Source organism: Eurypyga helias, unplaced genomic scaffold (genome assembly GCF_000690775.1).
Source record: "Eurypyga helias isolate BGI_N326 unplaced genomic scaffold, ASM69077v1 scaffold14092, whole genome shotgun sequence".
NCBI classification, from domain to species: Eukaryota; Metazoa; Chordata; class Aves; order Eurypygiformes; family Eurypygidae; genus Eurypyga; species Eurypyga helias.
The window spans coordinates 1-19,903 of NW_010235381.1; the positions used below are offsets into that span (position 1 = coordinate 1).

Consider the following 19,903-nt stretch of genomic DNA (forward strand, 5'->3'; position numbering starts at 1 on the left):
CGTGCAGGGCGCTCCCACCGCTGAACCCGTTTGTTGTGGGCCCGCAGCGCCTCACGAGGTCAGCTCACAGCACTCCTCGTGCTTTTGAGGGGGAACCCCAGCAGTTCTATTGGGCAACCGTTCAGGATTTCCCCACAAAAGCCAGGAGGCTCGCAGCATTCCCTGCAGCCCTCTAGCGCCTGCTGAAGAGGGATGCGGGATGGGGAGGGAGCGGGACCCTGGGCTCTGTGAAGCAGCGGTACTCAGCTCTGCACGCCCATTCCCCAGCAGGAAGTGCAGGGTGAAAGCCAAATGGGAAGTGACAGGGAAACGGCTCCAGCAGAGAGGCCGGACCAGACATCGGTCTAAAGGCAAATTCCCTTTTATCAGGGAAATTCTGCTGGGCAGCCGCAGAACAGATGTAAAAAGCCCTCAGTGGGGAATTTTCAGTGGCTTGGCTGCGTTAGGGACCTCGTCCCTCCCGCTCCCAGGCCAATGCCAGATTCAGTAGCTCGGGGAGCCCAGCACCACCCTTGAGAGGGCACCTGCTCCCCGCCCCCTTCCGGCTTGGGACAGGTGGGAGGAAGGGATGAACGGCAGTGCGCTCCCCAGGGGCACCTTCAGAGCTTCTTGTCCCCAGGGAGCCACACAGAATTCCAGGGCAATATCTTCAGTTCTACATCAGCACCCCAGAGGGAGACACTGGGAGCGTTTCGCGTGCAGGGCCAGGTTCAGGTGACGCACGCTCGCGATCCCAGCTCTGCCTGGTTCTAGCTCCAGCGGCTGCAGAGCAACGCAGAGGCCATCCACCCTCTGCTGTGCCAAAGAGCCCGGGCTCACGGCACAGGCACTTTTCACTTCACTTCCTGGCACTTCCAAGTACTGTTTTGCCTACCCCAAGTCAGCAATAGCTGAATACTTGCGGTGCTTGCGCGTGCTAACGGGGGGAAACAGCATATCGGTATTTTTACCGTCAGAAGTAAAACACCTATGTTGCTTTTCAGAGATCACCAGCCAAGAAGATTCAAGCGCAGATGGTAAGTACAAAGAAGCCAATAGAAGGTTTTCTTGTGGGTAACATCTTTCAGGGCTGAGTTTTGCTTAGTGACGATAGCTGTGCCAGCTCCCCGATGCTTGTATTTCCTAGTATTTCCTAATCCACAAGCCCACGTTTGAGAATTGTTATTGCAACGCTTCACCAGAGCGAGTACTGTGTGAGTTGCGCCGCGGCAGCGTGGCAGCTGCGCTGCTGCGCCTGGAGTAGCACAGAACAGACCCCTGCCGAGTAGGATGTGATGCTCCCATCAGTTCTGTGTCTACCCCTCATTCACACAGCTGCTCAGAGGAACACTCTGAGTGAGAGTGTAGTGCTACGTTAACATTAATAATCAAATAACCCAGCTTGTCCCCAAACCAGAAGTTGGTCAGTCCTGAATGCTCAAAGAATCAGAACACGTGACTCCAGTACGAGGTGGCCCAGAGAAGTTTCTTGGCTAAGTTCGGTTGTTCCAGGGTTGAGGCACAGCAGCAGAGGGCCGTAGCTCAGCGGGGGTACATCTCCAGCACTGCTGGGCAGTGGTTGCCCAGATGTGCAGCCCAACCTAAGCGAAATCGGCACCTAAACCTCGCGGTCCGACTCACAGAGGCCGACCTGCGGCTGAGTGCCCTGGGCCGTCTCAAACAGCCAACAAACGAAAAGGAGGAAGCCTCCTGCTTCGAACACACCCTTGGCAACCTGGGGAACTACTCAGCTCTTGCTGACGGTACAGCTGGAGAAGGAACAGAACCCGGCTGCTCAGCACTAGCGTAGAGCGAAGCGCGCTCCGTCTAAACCTCTGGCAGCACCAGCTCGTCCCTACGCCGTACAATCGCTGATCTTTCTGGAAGGCTCGCAGCTCCTTCCTTTCAACAAACAGCTGTGCATACAGAACTGACCAGATACAAAAAGGGAAAACACTGAAAACTCTTTAGTTTCCGAGTTCCATGTCAATGAAAAGCTTCTCTCTTTTGCAGCCTGTGGGAAGGGGAACGCTCGCTGGCAGCAGTGGACAGTACGGTGGATGGGCATCCGGAAGGACGGTAACTTGGCTTTTAATCCAGCGGCTGTCAGCCCTGGTGAACCTCAGGCCACAGATGAGATCCCTGGTTCCAAAAACCCTCCCCCTGACACGAGTGCTTTGCTGCAGTGCATCAAGGCTTCTCGGCACCTCTCACGTGCCTGCACACTTTGCCTTGAGTCCAGCGTGAGGCACCTGACGGGAACAGGCTCTGGACACTGTTCCGTGAGGTGCACGTGCCCGGCCCCGCCAGCAGCCGTGACCTAGCTTTCCCTCTCCGTTTCAGACGAGTTCTTCCATTTTGTCATCCTTTGCTTTGCAATTGGAGCTTTGCTGATCTGCTACTACTACCACAGAGGTAAGGCAAGGCTTCCGTGGGAGGACGGACTGTTGCACGCTGGGGAAACAAACAAAGCCAAATACTTATTTTGTTGCCTTAGATTGGACTATTTCTCTGGGAATCGGTTTAATCACGTTTGCTTCCCTGGAAACCACTGGGATCTACTTCGGTCTAGGTAAGTGTGTGCTCAGCAGTCAGCTCCGTATCCACCCCGAGGATACGAGCTCACGTGCTCGTTAAACTCCCCAAGTCTGTGGAACCACTCGTTAGAGCCCGTAAATCGTCACCACCGACCCCCTAACGCCTCGTTCACCATCACACGTGTGGCCAGAGACATGCGTGCCATGGGCACACCGAGGGGAAGGGTTGACTCTTCATCCTCAGGGATCACCAGACCCTGAGCCCCAGCAACGGCTGCAGGCTACGCTGCCACGACAAAGCGTAATCTTGGCGGCAGGGTACAGGCTGCACGGTGCCGCGCCCTGGCTGCTGTCCCCCCCGGCACTGAGGCTGCTGGAGGGACACCCCCCGGAAGAGCTGTCACCAGGAGTGAATTACAGAGAAGGGGGATGCTGGCGGGGGGAGGTGCCCCGCAGCAAGCTGTGGCTCCCCAGCCGGGAGCGGGAGTCTCCTCTGGCACCCTGCGCTAACGGGTCCGGTTCAGGAGTCAGCCCTGTCACCACTGTTACTAACGAGGTCACAAAGTGCTCGTCGGAACAGCCATCTGGGGCCCATCATGTGAGCCTCGGTGTCTTGGTTTTGCCATTTTTTTTTTTTATGTTGCTCTCTGGCTCAACTTGGAAAAAACCCAATTGTTTGTTTTCCCAGTGTATCGACTTCGGAGCGTTCTCGACAGTTTTCTTCCTCTGATTGACAGATTCCGGCCAACAGGTAACAGTCCCCTCCCTGACCACATGCACCGTCCCTGCCAACTGCTCTAAATTACAATTTCCAATCTTCTTAATCAGAAAAAAAAAAGCAGCACTTTACTAAGTTCGTTACAGCTGCTTGGGTTTGAAAACAAATTATTCCTGCCTCCTTTCACATGGCAGAGCATTTCCAATGAATTATTCCTGCCTCCTTCCACGTTTCGAACGCTCCGCCCTGCGTGGGGTGTTAACCATTTCCTGGCAGTGTCCGAGTACGAAGTCTAGAGCTCAGTGAAAAGCTTGTGGAGGGGGTGGGGGGTTTCTCGCGTTGGGTCTCACTCCAGGTTCCCGTTTACCCGCGTTTGTCATGCTGAGAAGCTGCAGGAAGGGGCCAGTTGGAAACAGCACTCCTGACAGCTGTCCTTGTGTTCACCGCGCAGGTGCGAGGAAAGCTGCCTAGGAGGGGGGTCTCAGGAGTTCCGCAGACCCTGCTGCAGCATCAGAACTGCTTCCTGAGGCCAGCACCAAACCTGATCTGAAACAGCACCGTGTTCAACCACACCCTTCCCTCCCCTCAAAAATAAAGCTGAAGCTGCAGCACAGGACCCGTTCCTTCTGAAGCGGCTCCGCAGGGCTCCTAAGACACTCCAGGTGTAGGTTTATATTTATTCCGTTAAATATAAACGCATTCTCCGCCCCTTCCCCCCTGCAACCACCTGCCTCTGCTTACCAAACTCAACAGCGACCACCATCACCCTCAGCTGAAAAAAAAAAATCCTGGCACCCCCAAGCCGCCTCCCCGTCGCCCCTTGCGATTCCACATGCCAGGCAAATGCTGGACACACGCCTACACCGTCGAGCCCCAACACCGCGCCGACACCGTCGAGCCCCAACAGCGAGCTGGCGCATAATGACGGCTCCCAGTGAAAGCCGGGCGAGATTTTACACACAGTGACATAATGGTGCAGTAATGAGATGAACAGCAGCGATTTCATCTCTTCTTCTGAGGGAACCATGGGCAGGCTGCAGAGAAGGGGGATACCTTTTTCCTAAAAAGGTAAAGGTAAGGTCTTCATACCCGTAGACGGATGAAGGCACCGCGTCAAAGAGCCCTAAAACAGGAAACTGCGGAAATGCAGACCCACAGGCCGGAGTGTGAGAGAAGCAATTTCGAGCCTTGCTCAGAAAATCAGAAAGCTTACTTTTACTTTTTAGTTGTCCTGAATCTTAGGCACCAGCGTTGATCGTTCTGGTGTGTGGCAGTTCCATCTGCACACCCCAAAGCCCCAAGGGTTGTGTGCAGGCCTGCTCCAGCAGAGCACAGAGGAAGCAGTAAGGGTGAATCCAAGGTACTCAGTGGTATTTACGTTCTCATGTACATGCACTGTTCACGTGGCTCTGTGGAATCGTCTGTCATGCCAAAATACCGTATATTTTGTGTTGCTAGTCCGCAAATAAAGTCTTGTTTGGACCAGCGAGGTGCTGTTCGTGTCAAGTGGCTGGTGGGTGGACTGAAACCATGTTCAGTCACCCTGTGCTGGTAGTGCTCTGGTTTTTTAGTTCCCTTTGCTGCACACTGTCTTTCTGAAAGGTAACTTGTGCAACAGCCAGGACAAGAAACACGTATTATTACTAGGAACATTTTCACATTCAGTACTCTGCAGTCAACACAATTATCTTTGGTTTTAAAGAGAAGCGGCTTAAGGGTAAAATAAGCAAAACACTTTAAAATGGCAAAACATTTAAAGCCATCACGTGAGATGAACAGCGCACCCAGCTTAGGGCACCTCACAGCACAGTCAGCTCCATAGGAAAAAGCAACTTCTGTGTTCAGCCACCTCCTCTCGGGGTAGCTGGTAGCTTCCTGCAGTTCATTCCAGCCCTTCTCCAGCCCATCTCAAACGCTCCCGCCTCTTGCCCAGTGGCAATGCCCATTCTGATCTCTCCTATCACTCCTGCTGCAGCACCACCCGAGCACTCAGACACGATACAGATTCCTCTGATGAGTTTCAGCCTCCCTAAGTGACCCTGAGCTCCCAGAGCCTCCATTCTCCGAGTCCAGCAAGCCCCTCCTGGGCCCACAGCTCATCACTCCTTCCCCTGGGCCTCCACCGCAGCCTGTTGGCTCCCCAGGACCAGATACATCTCCTTCCACTTCGGTGTTGTCTGGCACGTGGGGTACTTCCTTCTGGTCTTTCGTTTTAAATGGCTGGGGGGCCACTTAAAGCGAAACAAAGGCACCAGCCACCCTCCTCCTGCAATACACGTTCCTGCTTTTTACTATCCCATGCCTAATGCTTCTGTCCAGAAGACAGACCTGGCAGCAAGGGAAGAACTCGGCTTTCACCGAACTCGTTTTGAGACAGAATTTTAATCACCAGCACTAAGTTGGATCCAACACTGAGAAAAAGCTACTGGGTTCACTCTGGGCTACTGCCCATTTCCCTGCTGAGCGGAGCCCACTCAGACCTCCGGGGAAGGCACCACCCCCGCCCACGCCAGGCTCGGCGCAGGGAAGGCGAGGTGCAAAGCAGAAACCGGTCCTGCTACGCAGCAGGCAGGCAAAGGGCTGCTGCCCCCAGACTGGTAAATAACCTCAAGCGTTACAGTGCCTGAAAGCATCCAGATGTCCCTGCACAAAACCCCACCGAGGGAGAAAAGAAGAGATTTAAGCCCGAAGTTTTTTTTCAGCTGGTATTTTTATTAGAACTCTCTACATGAAGCACCGTTGCCTGCCTTAAACGTACAGTGCGCTCTGCTGAGCGCTGCTTCTCCCCAGCACAGCACAAGAGCCTTCCACCTACTCCGCATTTCTGGATTTGGACCCCGCCCCCTTAACGGCTTGCACAATGGCATCTTTGTCGATGCCAAACATCTTCAGGAGCTCAGCCGACTTCCCGCTGCGTGGCACATGAGACACAGCCAGGCGACTGACTGTGATACCCGGCTCCCCCACCACCGCAGCGCACACTGCTTCTCCGATGCCGCCTAGGGAGAAAAAGCCAAACACCAGGTACACCCGTGCGCTTCAACAGGCCACACACACAGTGCACGGACACGGCGTGCCAGCCCTCAACTCGCGTGCTTATGGGAAACTGCCATCACAACGTGTGCAGCGAGAAGGATTCCCCGTTCCAAAGGCACCCCGAGGACAACCAGCCTGGCATTTCTGAAGCATGTACGCTGGCAGTAAGGAACACCCACCTTTAAAGGACACCGAACTGTCGGGAAGCCCTCACAGCTTCAGCATTGGCCACCGAGAGCCAGGTTTAAAAATGTATTTCGACTGAGGAGTATTTACAAACGTCCTTAATGTGCTGAAAGTCTCAATTCCCACCAAACTCGGCAGCGCTGGGAGCTCCATCTCCTCACAATGCCTGTACATGCCTCTGGGCAGCTCTCACATAACACATCCACAGCCTTTGCTCAGAGCTCAGCTCGGACTGAATCGTGGTCAGTCACAGGGCAGAGGATGCAGTGGAGAACCGTGTGGCAGCAAGGGGAGACACGGGCAGCAGGAGCACTAGGGAAGAAGAAACTACGGGACTAGTGGCAAGAGCACGTGCTCCGAGACCTGGCAGGTGAGACACCTGGGTGCTGCACTTCAGTTAGGGCGTACCCAGGGCTTTTCACAGCTCCAGGCACAGGGTGACTTAAGCAGGCAAACTGCCTCCAGCCACAGGCACCTCCAGCCTGACGAGGGCCCGCCACGCATTCATGCTTGTGACGCATGTACGCTTGACCTTCCTGGATTGAATCGCACAGAGCTGTGCCAGGGTAAATCGTGCTCACCACCTCCAAATGTGACGCTTCTGCCACCTTGCAAATCTGCAGCAGAATATTTGTCCAGAGTTGAAAGATAAGCTAGAAAATGATGAGGCTCAGTGATGCTATCACAGCCCATAGTCTGGGACAAAGTGCAGTGTAACCACCGCTCATGGTAACACCGCATCACTTCAGATACCTGGCAGGAGCGATGCTTCACCTTAAAGTACGGTAATAGTGTAACATCTAGTGATTTCTACTAGCAGATACCCACAATGCCCACTAACGCCACAGCTCATACCTGTCCCTCTGCTAACTTCTCCATCTCCCCTCGAGAGGAGCAAGCCTGACAGGCAACTCACAACAGCTGCTCTCTGTTTGCACATGGAAAAAGGCTAAAACCTCCCTTTGCTTTAACAACAGCATCAGTCCCTGTACTTCCCTCTCAGGTCAGAAGCTGTGAGCTTCCAGCCCCTGGGGAAGAAGTATGTGGGCCGTGACCTCCCGGACCCTGCTCACCTTCATGGTAATGGTCCTCAACGGTGATGATCCTGCCCTTGGTTGCTCTCGCATTTTCAAGTATTGTCTTCTTATCCAGGGGCTTTATAGTGAAGGGATCGATCACACGGATGAAGATTTTTTCTGCAGATGTAGAACGCGATGATTAGCAACGTGAATTTGAAGAATGTGAGAAAACAGACAGTCCCTGTGATCTTTTAGAGCCGTTACGAAGACTGCCCACACTAGTGCCCAGGTATCTGTGCCTATGGCTTGTCTGCCACAGAACCCAAACAACCCTAGCTTTTGTAAATGTTCTTTCTTCATGCACCTTGTGAGACAGTAATATCCATCCACTCCACAGACAAAACTCCTGTGGCAGAAGAGCCTTGGATAAGTGACTCAAGGTCACTAGGAGTGCCCGTCAGCAAAACACTGCTCTAGCTGGCCTTCCCACAGTTAAGAGCAGAACCCAGTCACCAGGAAATTCTCCTTTTTCAGATCAGTCACAATTTTTCCCCCCCAGACCTTTACTTTTGCTTTAACTTTATTGTCAAGCCAAGCACAATTTCCTCCTGCTTCTTCCGTCTGCAGGCATTCCGACTGCATTCCGAATTCTTCGCAGCAGGCTGCCCACCTATCAGGCATGCCTGTCCGAACCGCCCCAGCCCTGATCGTGCCGCCCTTCCGGTTGGTACCAAACCCAGAGTTTGTCCTGTCATTGCAAGGCAGGCCCAGACTGCTTCTTAGAGCTCTGTACAAACAGTGATTGTTTATAAAGAACAGCACATGACACACTACTGCCTGATCTTGGCCAGCTGAACACTGCATCGACTCTGGCACATAAAGCAGCCCTATGTTATGCTGACAGATTTGTGGCTGAAGGCTCATTAGCGGCCAATATATTGAGGGTATTAGATATTGCCTCTACGCAAAGGGGTTCTCTCTCCAGAGCTAGTTATTCAGGCTTCAAGATCAGCAGGGCATCGCAAAGCATGGTAAATGCAGAAAAATAACACTAGTTCTTCCGAAAACACAGCTTTCAAAATTCCAGTACCTGAAGGGGCTACAAGAAAGGTGGAGGGGACTTTTTACAAGGGCCTGTAGTAACAGGACAAGGGGTAACAGGTTTAAATTGAAAGTGGGGAGGTTTAGATTAGATATCAGGAAGAAATTCTTCCCAGAGAGAGTGGGGAGGCACTGGGACAGGTTGCCCAGAGAAGCTGTGGATGCCCCCTCCCTGTCCAAGGCCAGGCTGGATGAGGCTTGGAGCAACCTGGTCTGGTGGAAGGTGTCCCTGCCCATGGCAGGGGGGTTGGAACTGGGTGGTCTTTAAGGTCCCTTCCAACCCAAACCATTCTGTCATTCTATGAAAATGTCCTAAGCCTGAGAGCTCAAGGTCATGACAAAGTATCTGTGCACCTAGATACAGCCCACAAAGCAACCCCTAAGCCACAGACAGCATTAATTGTATTATCTGTTACTATCAGTAATCTCCTCCTGGGCGTAGGCTACTGCCTCACAGATGGACTTTTGATGGTTTCTTTCTCTTCCTCTTTCATTTAAGGCTTTATCTGGGCTGCGAGATGTCAGTGCGCTCAAGCCCCGTCACACAATCCCTGCTCCCACGCTAGATGAGGGCTGACACGTTCATGCACGAACAGCAAGCTGGCAGCGAACCGCACCTACACAGAGGCCCCACGTACCAGCGGCGTGTGCACGCAGGGTCGCCGTGGCTTGGCTACCAAGCTGTGTCGTGTTAACCAGCCCAATGGCGTTCTGTCGTGTTGGTACCCAAGCCCAGCGCAATGTGCCAGGGAAGGCTCCTGCTTCTTACACCCCTCTTCTGAGACTGTGCCCGCAGGGTGCTTTCAGACAGATCAGCAATTCTCAGGAGACTTGGACCTGATCAGTTTGGCAATTTTCATGGCTACTAATGCTGCTAAGCTACCTAGAACCCACTCAGCTAGGCAAGATTGGCAGATGTACACTGTGTTGTACTGTATCAGCTTAACAGGCAACCAGCTCTCGGTAGCATTTTAATTAGTGTTTACCAGTACAAAGCGTGAGCAGCTAGGCCAGGCAGTATCAATTTCTCTGCTGTGTGAAGTGATAAAAGAAAAAAAAAAAAACCACCCCACAGTCTGATCACCTTTTCTCAGCTGTTCTGCTGCTGCCAGAGCCTCATGCAGAGTGACTCCTGCTCCGATCACAGTCACCTGGTCATCCTTACTCTTCAGGACCACCTGCAAGAAAACATTTCCATGTATTGTTAACAATAAATCCTCCTGATATTTCTATCATTTCTGGAGATTTTATTAAAAAGATCAAATCTTTGACACTGGAATGCTTTAGAGGGAAAAGGGCTTTTACAGGAAGAACGTTGCGTATTTTGTGATTCTAGTTACCTGGGCAATACTTACCTTTGCCTGTCCAATGTGGAAGTCCTCACTGTTGTTGTAAATGACAGGATTCTCAGGACGACTAGTTCTTATGAAACAAATGCCCTGTTTCCGAAGTAAACAAGTAATAATTTACTAAAGCAGAAAGTTCTAGTTTGTAAACCCTATGAAAAGAAATACAGCAAAATGACTTGTTCTATTTGTGTGGTTTTCACTCCTCTTTTACATCACCTCTGGTTCTACTGAGTAAAACTCCCTCCCCGGCCGCACTTCCCATTAGTCCTTTTTCAAGAGCTGGTTGTTTCAGACGTTACAGCGCACTTAACCTCTTCTTAGAGCGTGCCGATAACTTACAGTTTCCTTTCTGATTCCAAGATCTTTATTTCTCTATTGTTCTCACGTGCAAACGGAGAAACATCCTCAAGTTAATCAGAATCTTAGACCTTTGCCATACGTGTGCAAATTTAGCAACGTTACAGCAAAAGCAGTGCCCAGCTGAAAGCAAGGAAAAATGCTCGCTACCAGTTACTGTTCAGGTGCCCTTCCAAAAGTAGTAATAGACTCATACTTCAACCTCATCTCTCCCTCACACTACCTTGCACTCCCTTTCCTCCCCCATCACCTTTTTTCCACAAATCACTCATCACATTTGCTCCATGCCAGATTTCCACACTCCTTCACTTTAAAGCTGCACTAGCAAGACAGAAATTTTCCAATTATTCGCTCCTTTCTCCAGGTATGTTCCTACAGCAGCCAAAAGGAGTACCAGGCAAGGTGATCCAACCCAATGCCACCTGACCATTTGTCAAATCAGCTGACGGTGAGAGATGCGACTGTCACAGCCACGTGGGAAGTCTCGGACATCTTCAGCCACACTCCAGTTGAACTGCAATCCATCACTGGCAGCGGAGGAGCAAAAGATGACCACGGAGACTGCCACCTGGTCGAAGCACCGGCTCTCAGTATCTCCACAAGATGCCGACTGTCCTAGACGACTAGAGGACCTGACTCCTGAGCTTTCACTTACAGGCACCTGATCAGAATCCTCAAGATAAATTTTCTTACCATATCCAGTTTCAATTTTTGACACCAGAAATATCAAGTAGGAGTGTACCTTCTGTAAGCTTGCTGAACATCAATAAGAGTCACACTTGCCCTTCTTTCTGAGCCAATTTAGACCCAAACTGCAATCGCTGTGTAATCCTTTACATCTCCCCACATCTGGCCCACAGAATTCCAGACTCCACGTTCTGCACTAGCCTGAACAGAATTTCTGCAACCTTTCCATGCAAAGAAAACATCCCACTGCCACGTTGGAGCCTTTGAAAGGCTTTATGTGGGTAGAGACATGCAAGAAACATGCCAGAAGCAACAAAAGTAAAAAAAATTCTCTGGCTCAGAAATGCTGTGATGCAAACCTTGGTGTTGGCAGCTATTTCCACTGCTTTTTCGGTGGCTACAGCATCGCTGGGGTAAAACACAGTAGCGTTGGGAATAGCCCGGAACATGCACAGATCCTCCAGTCCCATCTGAGATGGCCCATCCTCACCTAAAAAAATTAAGACCAGGGTTAGAAAAGGGTAAATACACATTTTTGACAATCACTCAATATGGCAGTGAGGTTCAATGTAAACCAGAAAAGATGTATAAAATCAGGCACACACAGGACATGCAAGTGTACCTGCTTGAGAAAAGAATCATCTTCTCCTTAAACTTGGAACCATCTAAACAGTAAATATAGAAGAAAAAGACTAAAAAGAAAGAGAACTGGGGTTAAAAAGAAAAACAGGAAATAAAGTGCAACAATAAAACAACACAAAAGGAAGTCAGTCAAAGTAGGAAGGGTACAGATATGGAAAGAGGGTCTGGAGAGAATCATAGAACAGTTGGGGTTGGAAGGGACCTTAAAGCCCATCCAGTTCCAACCCCCCTGCCATGGGCAGGGACACCTTCCACCAGACCAGGTTGCTCCAAGCCTCATCCAGCCTGGCCTTGGACACTTCCAGGGATGGGGCATCCACAGCTTCTCTGGGCAACCTGTCCCAGTGCCTCACCACTCTCTCAGGGAAGACTTTCTTCCCGATATCTAATCTAAACCTCCCCACTTGCAGTTTAAACCCGTTACCCCTTGTCCTGTCACTACAGGCCCTTGTAAGAAGTCCCCATCCCAGCTTCCTTGTGTATCTGAGCATCTTCAGATTTATGTGTACTGAGGCTGCACAAGCAGAACTGTCAATAGTGTTCCTCTGGAATTAAACTGCTGGAAATGTGAAAGAAGAATTACAGGTGCTCATCAGAAATGGAGAGTGCACTTGGTACAACCTCTCTCAAATTCTTAGGCTCACTTCAAGATTAAATGAAGGGTACTTTTTTTTTCAGTAGTCTAAGAAGTCTTTTAAAAACAGCACCAGGGCACCCGTGGTGTCAATTTAACAACTCCAGCACCTTTATGGCACAAACTGCGGATCTGTAAAAGGAATTGTTAGCCAGAATGTGGGCTGGATGTCACTGTTTTCCATAAAGACACCACCACCACAACACCCCTGCCCCCAGTGACCTGGTGTAACGGCGCTGTGGGAACAGCACTGTCCAAACTAACCACGCCGTGCTCCAGATCCGGTCATGTCACGGCCTGCAGAGCAGAAATAGGGCCATGAGCCTTCCCACAGGCACCCACTACCTGTTACTCAAGAAGGACGAGCTCACAAGGAAGGAGGAGAGTATTTTTGTATGTGCAGCACCAAACTCTGGAGAACGTTAAACATGTTAAAGGAATCAGTCATTGCACTCTGCACTCTACGTTACTAGCAAAGCAGGCATGAACCCAGAAAAGCGCATCCTGGCTTTCAGTCAGGATGTGAAGAAACTTCTCCACACCACAGTTTCTGCATCTGTACACTCTGACCAAGTGAGTGGGATCTCGGTGGGCATTTTCCTTTCCTAAAACGCACCCACACGATGTATACAGAGAAGAAAAGTGAAATTATGAAGAAGAAAATTAACAGGTACCTGAATGAGAATCTCAGTCCTACTTCTGCTAACGTGGCACCACTAATACCAGCACTCACAGTTCGCACTGGCAATTTACACACTAGCACTAAGTTGAGTTCAACCCCGAGTGCATCTTCACGAAAACCTTCACGATTCATGTGGTTTCAGAGTAACGCAGCTCAAAAGAGTAGTTTCCAGTTACATCTGCAAACCCTACAGTTATAGCTTAATAAAAAATGTGCGTGCTTAATATGAACAGCACTGAATGTCTACAATATAAAACTGGTTGTCTAAAGAACTATTTTTATTTTTGACACAAATACACTATGATTTCTTTCAGTTTGGAAAGACATTCCATTATTCCCTCACGACCCTGAAAACATATTTAATGTTTCATTAGATGTTTTGGTCCATCAGCAACTACTGGCCTAGGAGCAAACTTAGTACTTGAGTTCAGAAGGTGACTGTGATCGTGATTTATCATAAATTTAATGGGTCTACCTAGAATTGCATACATAAAACTTCAATTTTCGCCACAGATCCAATTAGGATTTTTGAATTCCATGCAGGCCCAAAGTTCTGATAGGAAGTACACTTAATTCATACCCTTCCATTTAAAAATGATTTTCGCAACTGCCAAAGGATTTCTCTGAATTCCTTTATTTTACAACTCGGTTGCAAAATTTCAGGTTCAAATTCTTGTTATGAAAATCAGAGTTGAGGCCTGAAGCAGATTTGTAACTCAAACACCTGTACAAATCTAAGCACGCACTTCACAGTCACAGCTCCCAGCAGAACATTCCAAGTGCTGAAAATTGAGACTTGAAAGGGTGGTTCTAGGAGACAGTTCAGGTAACCCAGAAGGGTTTTATCTTCTTATATGAGCAAAGACTGAAGCTCATTGGCTTTTGCACCAACACCCTTTGCTGCTTGCTGGAAGACTTAAACTGAACTAGCCTACGATGAGGTGGGAGAACTGATTTTGAAGAGAAAAGAGGCTTGTAATAGAATCCTGCCCTTAATGACATACTCAGGCCATAACCTGATACACTCTACTTGCAGTCCCACCACTAAAGCATACTCTGTACTGCTGCGGGTTAAGCGTGAGGTTCTGGAGGAGACCACACACATTTATGAAGCGTCTTTAAAGCTTTACCAATATTACAGGCCAAACTAATTATTTTGCTTTAAACAAAAAACGCAACACTCCTCCAGACCATACTGCTAGCCAAAGCTATTATATCAGCTGAAACACTGATGTATGCAGAGCGCCGTAACTTACTACCCATCAGCTCTCCCTCTCTTTTCCCCTAGAAATACCTAGTAGCTTTTCAAGCATGAACATCTACTGGCATTTGCCTTCTTGGTGTGCAAGTCTGCTCCTGTTTTCGTGGGTGATGTCTATGCATTTCGTTAAAAAACTCAAACCCCAATATGATCTGACACGTACCAAACAGCTACGGTAGGAAGCAAAGGCCAGAACAGGTACTGCCAACATCCTGAGTTATGTAACAGCTTCACAGTTCTTGTTCCATTAGTACTTGGAGGTTTTGGGAGTTTTTTTAATCAACACATGAGCTGCTGTAGTAGTAAAAAATACTGAGCAAAGTTGAATTTCAAATATATGACCTTCAAAGGCATAATAAACCAAAAATATTTATCCTTTGTAAAGTGTTTTTGAAATTGGTGGGCAAAAGCACTTGTGCAAGAGTAAGTATCATCAGTCTCATTTTGGGGACTGGGAAACAAAGGCACAGTAAGCACACAACTACTCTTATCACAGACGATGTCAACTGAGAAGATGGAAAGGAACCGAAGCTCCTCACTTCCAATCCAATCCCTTTGTATCACTCTATACTTACAGAGTAGAAAAGAAAAAAAATTTGTCAGGCCAAACTGATAAAGGAGAAGAAAACAGGTAAGCTGGTGAAGGCTTGAAACCTTTCGCATTCTTTCTAAATCCAAAATACCCTGCCTGATAAGAGTGGATTGCAGATATGACTCCTTCCTATAAAGGCTGCCAGCGTTATACCATCACAGCCACGTTTCTGATTGACTCCACAAGCATTACCAGTTTGATTGCTGGACACATCACGAAACGGATGGGAACCACTGACAAACAAGCCAAGGCTGCCCTTACCAATAGAAACACCGCAGTGCGAGCCACAGAGATTGACGTTACTCTCGGAGATGGCAGCCATACGGATCTGGTCAAATGCCCGTGTGAAGAAGGTTGCGAAGGTGCTGGCAAAAGCAACAGTTCTGTCACGAGTGGCACAACCAACTGCAATGCTCACCTGAAAAGAGGGAGATTGTACAGGAACAGTGAATTCCACATTTATTGACTGTTTCCAAGAGATCATCTGTGGGACTTCCTACTGTAAAACGTTAGCAAGAAGCTCTCAGTGCACATTAAAAATCGGGCTTGTCCTGCTGTTGGCCTTTCCAAACAAGAAAGGAAGCAACTCTCTCTCCCCCAGTATCTATCCTCCAGCAGCTGCTCTGCTCCGTGCCTCAACTTCTAGCTGTTATTGTTGACCCTTACTGGCAGCTTTTCCTCATCTGCTCCAAGCAGCCATTCAGAGTTTAGGATGTATCTCCCCTCCTTTCTTTTCCTGGATCAAAGGCTTACACTTTCAGTCCAAAGGACATGGTTTTACTATCTTCAGCAGACAAAAATTATCACTGCTAAGTGGGAATAGGTTTACCTGTGTTATCTGGACCGGTATTTACTAAAAGGGCCCTTCTTCAGTAAGATGGAAATTAGAACAAGGTCCTTAAACTGTTTATTGGTACATTACTTTAGGCAGAAACTAGTCTGCTGTTCATGGCAGATTTCTCCCGAGCTCATGTAAATCCAAAATGCCTGCCTCAAGCTCATGAAACTGCCCTAGTATAAAATTTGCAAGAGACAGTTTACAGGTTCTTTGGTTATAAATCATTAAAGACAACAACAAATTTCTGCCTGACTTTGTATCTTTAACTTCATTTGCCTCGGTGAACCCAGACAGGTGGCAAGTGAAGACTCAAACAGATGAGTTATCAAATTATTTTAGTCCTTTCTGCACAAATGTCATCAGGCTAAGTTTACTGTTTCTCTGTCCTCATCTTTATAGCTCAGTCCAGCACAGAATTCTCTGTCACATTCTGACATTCTATTACCCATGAAAAAAAAAAACCCTCTATAAAAAAGTCTTTTCAGAGTTAAACCTCTGCAAATCACACTGCAGAAAGTATTGGTGTTGTTCACACATTGCCACCTCCTTGCATTCTGCTAAAATGCAGACAATACGACCACGAAACCAAAAAGAATAGAGAGGGAGATTTAGGAGAGAATTATCAGAAGCACTCCTGTTGCATTACGTTTGCAAGCTGTTGCCACAGCCTAGTTTTTCCCTACCAAGTGAGCAAGTTAAGTTACATATCCACAAACACACATGTGAGAAGCAAACAGTGAAACCCCACTCTCTGAAGTTTCAGGTAGTGCTGTGTAAGACCCGTATGTCATAAACCCAGTAGACCAGTTACCATGTTCTGCTCAGCAATGTAGCATTCGATGTAGCGACTGGGATGTTCTTTCTTAAAAAGCTCCGAGAAGGTGGAGTTCTTTGTGTCCCCATCCAAAGCAATCACTCGATCATTAGCGTGGCCCAGTTTTGCAAGTGCAACACCGTAAGCTTTGCGGGTAGCCCACTAGGAGAAGAAAAACATAGCAGATTGTAACAACTTTCTGTTTCCAGAACCTTCACTTTTTTTTCAGTTTCATTGGTTTTCCATGAGTGCATGCACATACAGTGCAAAAAACAAAAACATAACCAAAACTACTGTAAATGTCAGCAGTATCAAAATTACGCCTGTGAGCAGTGACACGCAGAAGAGTTAACAAAAAACACAGTGAAGCATCACAACACACATCTGTGCTAGAGTCAGCAACTTCAGACCAATCCAGCCAGAAAATTTTGTAAACCTTGATTTCCAATCATGGAAATTCACCAAACCTTATGGAATTTCTTTAATTTTAAAGGCACATAAAATTTTGGATAATTGAAAACAATCATGAATAAAGAATGATTAGAGTTTTGTATTTTAATAAACTCAACCAGTGAGTTGGATGTCTGTGTGTCCCCCTCAGAGGTAGGTGTGGATACTCAAAAGAGGACTGGGAGCACCTCTGCTATGGGGACAGGCTGAGAGAGTTGGGCATGTTCAGCCTGGAGAAGAGAAGGCTCTGGGGAGACCTTATAGCCCCTTCCAGTGCCTGAAGGGGCTACAAGGAAGCTGGGGGGGACTTTTTACAAGGGCAGGGAGTGACAGGACAAGGGGTAACGAGTTTAAATTGAAAGTGGGGAGGTTTAGATTGGACATCAGGAAGCAATTCTTCCCGGAGAGGGTGGGGAGGCACCGGGACAGGTTGCCTAGAGAAGCTGTGGATGCCCCATCCCTGGAAGTGTCCAAGGCCAGGCTGGATGAGGCTTGGAGCAACCTGGTCTAGTGGAAGGTGTCCCTGCCCATGGCAGGGGGGTTGGAACTAGATGATCTTTAAGGTCCCTTCCAACCCAAACCATTCTATGATGCTACGAAAATAGGAGAGAAGAGGTAGGTGGCTGAAATTGTGGCAAGGGATCACACAAACCCTCCTGCCACCCATTAAACAGTCTCACACTTCTGATACCTGCCCAACAGTGAAAAAGGCAGGGAGTACCTTTTCTCCCACTTTGTAGCTTGGTGGAGATGGCATCTTAATGTTTCTAATATTTACTACAGGCGCATCTTCTTCCGGGAGGGCTGGAGAAAGCTTTTTCTTGTTTTGGATCTTGTCATCTATTTCCTGAATGACTTGTTCAGCCATGTTTTTCGGAAGGGGCTTTCCATGCCAGCTCTCCTTATCTTCAACACCTGCGTGGGTAAAATTACATTACAAATAAGAAAAATATAAAAACTACTTAAGTTGTTAGCTGCAGATTTTACCCAGATAGAAGTGCAGTGGGTGGAGAATCAGTCTAGTACAGTCTTGCAAGGGAGCACTTGTTATTGTTCCCATTGTAACCATTACAATAGCATTCAACTGCATTAAGACAGACATGTTTAAATACGTAAGAGAAAGTCAAATTCCCTATATCCCAAACTAGTGATGAAATTCCAGTGTCTTCTACTGAAATCATTTTTAAACTGGCACCTAAAAGACCTGGTCCGTAAGTGTGGCAAGAAGTAAACAGTAAATCAGTGTGAAGAGTTAACGTGAAATTTCAACAGCAAGGCCTAAACAAACAAACAGCAGTTAACCAAGCTGCCTAATTCAAACAAGACTGAAGTTTTACAGCTTTATTTTAATAGCTTCTGATGACTCTTATCTTTGTGCATCCGGCACTAACAGCAAAATCACCTCTTGGCTGATATGCTGCTTTTCACTGAGTAAGTCACTAAGAATAATTGATTTTGCTTCCTTACTCAGTGAAAAAGAATGGACATAGTCACTCTCTTTATTAATAATTATCTATTCAGAAAGGCAAATTCAGAGTGCTGCTAAAAGCTGTAGGTGAACATACTGGCAGTATGACCAGGTAGCTTATCTTGTCACCACAGCTCATGCAACTTCGTCAAAATTGCAAATGCTGCATCCCCTCCTTGTTTTCTATGCATTTATACTGTCTGGCTGGTAAAAGCAGACCCAGTTATCTGCAGCACAGGGAGCATGGAGCCTCTGTGACAAAGTTACTCCCTTCTCTATCTCATAGTAGTCTCTGAGTCTAGGGATCAAGAGCAAGCCAAGGTTGCCCTCTTTTGCTACGGCAATTCTCAAGACCAAGGCATACAGTCCCGTGTTTCCCCTGCCCCTGGCCATCTTCCAGACTAGAAAAGACTTTTTAAAGAGTAACAACTCAAGCACAGCTGAGAGCAGAGGAATGCCACTCCACAACTGGGGATCTGTAAAATCCCAGTCAACGCAGAAGCACACCTGGCTGGATAATGTGGAGAACTGAGCACCACAACTTCGCCTGCTTCCAATGAAACATCAATCTAATGTCTTCCATAAGAAAAGGCAACGAAGAAAAAAACCAGCAGGGTGAAATTCTGAGTTTTCAGATTGTATGGTAGTAATATCAACACAAAAAGCTGATAGGATACCAACCTTTTTCTAATGTATGAAATATTAAACTTCCATACTTCTTAATGATCGCACCTTTACTACAGCACTAAGTACATAGCATTCTATACACGTGTATGCAGAGCAATAGATGTTTTGTTACCTGATATGCCTTTGCCTTTAAAAGTCTTTGCAATGATAGCTGTTGGCTGATGTTTGGCCTGGCCAAAGGCTTTGCAAAGCTCCTCCACACTGTGCCCATCAACGATGATAGCATGCCAGCTAAGAACACAAAGAGATCAACTGTTTCTAAAGGGTTTTACCATGTGACTCCCTGGTAGTTAGCAATAACAATAATGAATAAGAGACCCAATGTATGCCAGAAATATGAACTAGCATTCGAGATCCTAAAATATCACAGTCCCTTTTTTATAATGCAAAATGAGTTGAAGAGGGATTAACAGCTATTAGCAAAATTTACAGCCCACAGATAACCGTTATCCTAGATTTCTTCAGACACACTAGCAATTTTTGTTCAAAAAGCAAATCGAACATCTAGAAATCAGTTAAAAACTGACAATGAGAGCTGATTAAAATAAAAATGCTCCATCATAACTCGCATGGCTGTTATTATATCTGACAGGTTTTTGTCATGGATTTTTGCATCTACATAGAAATATACATTTGTAAACTAAATGAAAGCCAATGCACTAAGAATTCTCTCATGAGTAATGGCTTACTTCCCCTTTTTTCTGATTTACTTGCTATGACAGTACATTTGGTCACACAAATGGTTATAAAAATCTGTATTTCATATGATAAAAGCTGCTTTAAGATCCTCTAACAAATTTATCTGCATAAGCAGTCCTTTTGGTTTTCCTCTAAGCAAAAACTTCTGCCACTGCTAATATTCCTGC

At 47.6% G+C, this 19,903-nt stretch overlaps 1 protein-coding gene across 2 annotated transcripts in view; it reads right to left on the reverse strand.

Annotated features, from left to right (window-relative positions):
* Positions 1 to 5,934: 5,934 nt before the first annotated feature.
* LOC104505952 (transketolase) overlaps positions 5,935 to 19,903 on the reverse strand; it is an 18,436-nt gene continuing 4,467 nt past the window's right edge. For both annotated transcript variants that reach the window (XM_010146727.1, XM_010146728.1), the window contains 9 exons: positions 19,150 to 19,268; positions 17,604 to 17,797; positions 16,430 to 16,594; positions 15,042 to 15,198; positions 11,329 to 11,459; positions 9,932 to 10,015; positions 9,661 to 9,754; positions 7,530 to 7,652; positions 5,935 to 6,233 (listed from right to left, as the gene is read on the reverse strand). In XM_010146727.1, coding sequence (XP_010145029.1) covers positions 6,046 to 6,233; positions 7,530 to 7,652; positions 9,661 to 9,754; positions 9,932 to 10,015; positions 11,329 to 11,459; positions 15,042 to 15,198; positions 16,430 to 16,594; positions 17,604 to 17,797; positions 19,150 to 19,268 — 1,255 coding nt within the window. In that variant the 3' untranslated portion in view covers positions 5,935 to 6,045. The remainder of the gene's footprint in view (positions 6,234 to 7,529; positions 7,653 to 9,660; positions 9,755 to 9,931; positions 10,016 to 11,328; positions 11,460 to 15,041; positions 15,199 to 16,429; positions 16,595 to 17,603; positions 17,798 to 19,149; positions 19,269 to 19,903) is intronic.